The sequence below is a fragment of the Palaemon carinicauda genome, chromosome 24, assembly GCF_036898095.1.
Source record: "Palaemon carinicauda isolate YSFRI2023 chromosome 24, ASM3689809v2, whole genome shotgun sequence".
NCBI lineage: Eukaryota > Metazoa > Arthropoda > Malacostraca > Decapoda > Palaemonidae > Palaemon > Palaemon carinicauda.
In genome coordinates, this window is record NC_090748.1 from 65,983,446 (window position 1) to 65,990,472 (window position 7,027).

Sequence of the window (7,027 nt, forward strand, 5' to 3'; positions counted from 1 at the left end):
ACATAACTATTGCACATTGCTTGTGTTTGAGTATACCCAACCTGCATACAAAAAGAGAGACACAAAGACCTGAAAGGTTTCCACCCAATAAGTTTACTCTCAGTAATATATGAAATGTTTACAAATATCCCATTAGGGAAATGGAAAGAAACCTAGACTTTAATGAACCAAGAGAGCAGGCAGGTTTTAGAAGTGGATATTCAACAACTGATCATATCCATGTAATTAACCAGCTAATGGAAAAATCAACTTAGTATGACAAACCACTATGGATAGCATATAAAGATTATAAGAAAGTTTTTAATTCTGTCAAACCTTTAGCATTACTGAAACCTCTTCAAAACCGAGGAATAGATGATACTTATGTTAAAGCACTTGAAGATATCTATACAAGTATTACAATCATTATAAAACTACATAAATTTAGAGAGAAAATTCTGATTGAAAAAGAAAAAAAAAGCTAGACAAGAAGACCTTATCTCTCCTAAACTATTCACAGCGGCCCTAGAAGAAGTTTTTAAGAATTTAGGTTTGAAAAAAGTAGGAATTTACATTAATGGAGAATACTTTAAAAATTCTAGATTTTCAGATGACTAAGTTCTATTTAGAGAATCATGGAAGGAATTGCTGAAGATGATAAAAGATTTGAATAGAGAGAGCAAAAACGTAAAACTGAAAATGAATGTGAGCAAAACTAAGATAATAGTCAATGAAAATACAGAGACAACAAATAAGAGTCATGGATGAACCTCCAGAGATTATTACTTAATATGCGTACTTAGGACAGACAGTAAGTGTTTTCATAGGACATAAGACAAATTTAAAGATGGATAAACATGGGAAAGAGAGTTGTTGGCAAACATAAAGTGATTATGAAGAGTAAAATACTAGTCTATGTCTATGTCTGACGGTTTATCAAGTATCCCTGCTTTCGCTGTTAAGCGTTCAGACGGGATTTCTAAATCACTTATATTACAGTTAAAAATTTAAAAGTTTATGTAATGTAAAGAGGGTTAATTGCATTTGTCTCAATGTTATAGCTGAGTGAAAATAAATGGGTTTTCAATAGCTTTTTGAACTGAAAGATATTTTCAGCAAACTTAATTGATGCCGGAAGTTGATTATACAATCTAGGAGCGCAGTGTTTAAAAGTTCTCGTGCCAAGAGTGGTCGTTGCACGAGGCTCATCAAGTCTGAAATCATCACGGGAAAGGCGTGTATGAACACCAGGCCCTACTACGTATCTTTTCAGGCAACCTTCAAGATACAATGGCTCTCCCGTGTTAATAGCTTGATATGTTAAGACGCAAAGTTTAAAAATAATCCTTGCTTTGACTGGTAACCAGTGCAATTTAATTAAGGTTGGAGTAATATGTTCTCGCGGGGATATACCAACAATTAGTCTAGCAGCTCTATTCAAAATCATTTGAAGTTTCCTAAGACGATAATTAGGTAAATTGTAATACAACGAGTTACAATAGTCTACTCTACTAACTACCAAACTATTAATTAGCAGCTTAGTGGCATCTTCGTTAAGATATTTTCTAATGGATGCGATATTCCTCAGATGATAATTTGCGGTCCTAACCACATTATTAATATGTTCATCAAATGTCAAAGAACCATCAACTACTACCCCGAGATCTCTGACTTTATCAGTTAACAAAATATTTTCCTTATTGATGGAGATGCTATTAACGTTATCAAACCTTCTTAAGTTATATTTAGTGCCAATTAGAATACATTCAGTTTTATTTTCATTTAGTTTCAGCCTTTTCTTTTGCATCCATTTCGAAACATCTGCCATAAGTCTATCAATAACAGCCTGATCTTCAATAATGTCATCCACTATTAAATAGAACTGGGTGTCATCAGCAAAAAATTTACATTGAACGCCATGTAATTTGAATATCCAAGACAACTCGATTGTATAAATACTAAAAAGAACCGGGCCAAGTACGCTTCCTTGTGGAACACCCGTGGTGAGCTTTCTACTTTCAGAATATCTATCGTTAACCTTCACCTTAAAAGATCTATTCGATAAATAGTTATTAAACCATTTAAGAGCATCCCCATCGATCCCAATAGCAGTCATATCCTCTATCAACACCTCATGAACCACTGTGTCAAAAGCAGCGCTTAGATCTAGGAGAATGAGCAAGCTACATCTACAGTCATCAGAGAAACCTAACAAATCATTTATTACGGCACAAAGAGCTGTTTCAGTAGAATGGAATTTCCGATAAGCCGACTGATCTTCAGGAATAGCTCCAATTACTTTCAAGTGCTGACTGAGTTGATCTAAAACGGAAGTCTCGATCATTTTTGACAAAAAAGACAAGTTAGAAATTGGTCTGTAAGATTTCAATTCTTGATGATCAAGGGATCCTTTAAGAGATGGTTTAATGATAGCAACTTTTTCGGAGGACGGGACTAAGCTCTTAGTAATACTCAAGTTGACTATTCGAAGCTGTAATTGCAATAACCTATCTATGTTCGGGGCATCGATGACCTCATTTATTGGAAAAGGATCGTTACTGCAGTAATAGCGGCCAGAACTAATGAACACAGTTTTGTAAGCATCGAGTCTCCCAAAAACGAAAAAAAAAATCATACACACACACACACACACACACACATATATATATATATATATATATATATATATATATATATATATATATATATATATATATATATATATATATATATATATATATATATATATAAGGTTATGTAGATATATACTGTAAGTAGGCAACATTTATAATCATATTCATATGTTGTATACATATATGTAAAATTATATACATTTATAAATGCATATGTATATACATATACATACACACATATATATATATATATATATATATATATATATATATATATATATATATATATATATATATATATATATTTATATATATATATATATATATATATATATATATATATATATATATATATATATATATATATATATATATATATATGTGTGTGTGTGTGCGCGCGTGCATGTGTGTCTATGTGTGTGATATAAATGTATACGTATAAGTTGAGTAATTCCTTAGTCTAACGTAGAAGTGCATGTTAACAAAAACCTTCTCGAAAAATTGATTTTGAATGATAATTCTTTGAAGATTGGATTACTAAGTATATGCAATTTAATAAATTCTATTCTTTTCTGAAGTATAATAAAAAAGTAAATTTCCGGCAAAAATTTGGAGGCTATAGCCCCCAGCCCCCCTAATTCTACACCCGTGCACCCCCAATACATAATAGTTATACATCATTATTAGATGTATTTGAAATTCTCTTCATATGGCAGAACTGTATGGAAATAGAATGATCTCATTTCCCCTATGTTAGAGTTTTGCCTCTTTAAAGATCTTCACATTTCTCACACTTGCAAGTCATCTCATTCCACACATGCTCCATCCAGAGCACATAAGCAGCTTATTTTTGTCTCTAATGTCTATAGTGATCACACTTCGACTTTTATAATTTGGTTGTTTTACTTCACACACAAGATCAGTACTTTGTTAATTTCATCCCAGATACGCTACTTATGCAACAGTCTGTCAGAAGTAAAAGCACGTCTCCTTGAGCCAGAAGGGCGATGCTTCCGAGTTTAGTTACCTATGTTGCTTTGTATATGTAAAAGTATGAAGAATATTATACTAATTAATTTTCACCAATTACTTAGTAACTCTACCATAGATAGTAATGTCAGATTAGGAGAAGTAGATAAGAAAGATAAGATTTTTAAATCAGTTTAAATGACAACGGTAAAAAAGGTTATTTGAGCATAGTATAAGTACTTTTATACCATCCGAATCTAAAAAGTTCGTAATGGAATGAATTAACTTAATACGATGCTCGCTTAACCATTTAACATCCATTATAAATAAACTTTTATGCGTTTATAGGCTTTTAGTTTAAAAGATGAAGGAAAATCGCAGTTTATCGTCAAAGGGGCCTTGGCTGCTAATGAGGAAATCAATAGGTGGAGGATAATGTAAAATCAGCCATCAATTCAGTTTTTCCCCTTGTAGCAAATTCTCGCCAATATCATTTTATTGTTGGATAAAGTCAAGGATAACTTAAAGTTTACATAGATAGGAAGTGAAGATCAGCTATGATGAGATCATGTTGCCTAAGGAGTTTCTATTTTTTTTTCACCCAAATATTTATCTATGTATATATATATATATATATATATATATATATATATATATATATATATATATATATATATATGTATATATATATATATATATATATATATATATATATATATATATATATATATATATATATATATATATATATATATACACATTCCTTTTTAAAACCCCTTCTCAGATAAGCCCCCTTCTTGAAAGGAAGAGGAGATGCCATTGGGTGTCACTTCCTCTGGGAAATATATTCTAGAGATAAAGGCTACACGAAATAAATTCCCAGTAAACATCTCAAGAGCAACTTTCCTTTTAGGTTACGAGTGTTTTCCTTAGTTTTCTTTTATAAATAAGAGATGAGATTTGTTTAATAGTTCTCTGAAAACGTGAATGCTAGACGTGGATGTTATTAAAGTACAAAAGTTCTGAGATCAAACATAAAGGCTTCTTTGGTTATCATTAATTGAATATTTTTCTATCATCACCAGTGTTAGTGTTGCTAATACTGCTTATGTTATTATTATTAGCATGTTAATAATTATCATTACCATCACTAATAGCCAAACTACAGCCCTAACTGGCAAAGCAAAATGCTACAAGCTCAAGAGCTCCAGCATGGAAATCAGCCCGGTATGGAAAGGAAAGAGAGAAGTAACGAATAATCTATAAATGAGAAGAAAAAATTACTAACAATAACCAAGTTAAATGGATAAGGCATATGTAAACTATATCAACTTGTTCAAAAGAAAATAATTTGAGCCAAATTTGATCTTCTGAAGTTTCACTGATTTAACTACCAGGTAAAGAAGATCATTTCATAATTTGGTCACAGCTGGAATGGCTTCTAGGATACTATGTAGTATTGAGCCTTATGACGGAAAAGGTGAGACTGTTTGAATTAATTGCATACCTAGTGCTACATACTGGATGGCATAGTCTGAGAGAATCTGAATGTAAAGGATGGTTAGAATTGTGAAAAATCTTATGCATTCTTCGCAAAGAGCTAACTGAATGACAGTGGCAGAAATTAATATAAAAATTACTGATAAGGAATTTGAAAGCGAATTTTTGTCCAGAAAAATAAGATGAGGAAGGAGAACAATATTTAAAACAGGGAAACATATCTTCAAGGTATGTTTCCCAGTGCACGGGGAGAATGCAATGGTGGCGCGGGCGGCTCTCTCAAACATGCGACAGGGCTGCAAGGAACCGATACGGGCATTTCACGGCCGCGTGAAGGCCCAAGCAGACACGTGCAAATATGTCAGGAGGTGCACATGTGGACTAAGTGTATACTTCGCGGACGTCGTGATCAAAGACGTGTTTGCACGAGGCATTGCTGACCAGGACATCCAGCCTGATCTACTCAGTAACCAGGAGATGTCGCTGGAGGAAACGATTAGGTTCATCGAAGCGAAAGAGTCAGGCAAGCAGTCGGTGTCCCGATTGCTGGACTCCAACAGTAATGGCGTGAAGGCCTTCACCAGCTAATATCACCGCATCAAGCGCCAAAATGCGGTAACCAGGGGTGATGTGCGTCAGACGGATGCAAGTGACGGTGGCAGACAAGTTGTTTGCAGGTATTGTGGTGAGAAGGGCCAGGGCAAGAATGTGCCCTGGCGAATCAGGAAGACTGAGTGCCCGGCTTAAGGTATAAAGTGAAGCAAGTGTAATCGCAATAACCACATGGAACGAATGTGCCGCAACACTCCCTGCCATGGCCGACACCGGTTGCCAAAGTTTTCTGGTTGGGGTTAACATTATCGAGCAGATGGGGCTGATGACCGTGGACCTACTCCCGGTCTCAATGAGAAAAAAGGCGGCGAATAAGCAAGATCTCCGGCTCTTAGGGGCAGCCATCGTTCGATTCTGCCGAATACGCACTGGAGATTCACAAACTGAATCTCGGCAAATACTGTACGTCACGGACTCGACCAACAGGATGTTCTTGTCACGCAGCGCCTGCGTCGATCTTGGCATAATCTCCAAGGACTTCCCCACACTGGATGAGATGTCGTGCAGTGCGGCAACCACAGACAATTGTACACCGGTAAATGATACATGTGACAATGGACTGACATCTCAGTGCGATTGTCCTCGGCACACGGTGCCCGCAGCTAAACCTACGTCTATGCCCATGCCAGCCACAGAAGGTAATAGGGAGGCCATTCAACAATACCTGAAAGAACTTTATGCATCCAGCACATTCAACACGTGCATCCACCAGCCCCTCCCCATGATGGCGGGCACACCGATGCACTTTATGGTCGACCCAGATGCTAAGCCCGTCGTCCATCACACCCCCATTCCAGTAGTGTTACATTGGCAAGAAACTGTGAAAGGGGGTCTGGACCAAAACGTCAAAATGCGAGTTATCGAGCCAGTGCTAGTAGGGGTGCTGGTGACATAGTGCCACAGAATGGGAGTCTGCGCCATGAAAACGGGGACAAGCTTAGGAGGACGGTAGACCTTCAGACCCTCAATGCTCATGCCACTCGCGAAACACACCACACCCAATCGCCCGTTGTGTCACACCGGGGAAACTAAATACAGTGTTCGATGCCTGGAATAGGTACCACAGTGTACCACTGCACAAAGATGACCGCCACATGACCACCTTTATCACACCCTGTGGCAGATATCGATACTGTGTTGCCCCACAAGGCTATGCTGCGTCTGGTGATGGCTATTCAAGGTGATACGATGAGATAGTATCCGACGTCCGTGACATGACGAAATGCATTGATGACACATTAATGTGGACCGACACTATTGAGGAAAGTTTCTACCTGGCAGCCACTTGGCTCGACGCCTGCGGGAGAAACGGCATCCCCTTCAATCATGACAAA

The 7,027-nt window shown here is 36.6% G+C and overlaps 1 protein-coding gene across 1 annotated transcript; it reads right to left on the minus strand.

Moving 5' to 3' along the window:
• Positions 1-361: 361 nt before the first annotated feature.
• LOC137618412 (uncharacterized) lies at positions 362-2,323 on the minus strand. Its single transcript, XM_068348580.1, has 2 exons — positions 2,024-2,323; positions 362-385 (listed from the first exon to the last, which is right to left on the minus strand). The coding sequence occupies exons 1-2, from the start codon at positions 2,321-2,323 to the stop codon at positions 362-364; spliced, it is 324 nt and encodes a 107-aa protein (XP_068204681.1).
• Positions 2,324-7,027: the final 4,704 nt, after the last annotated feature.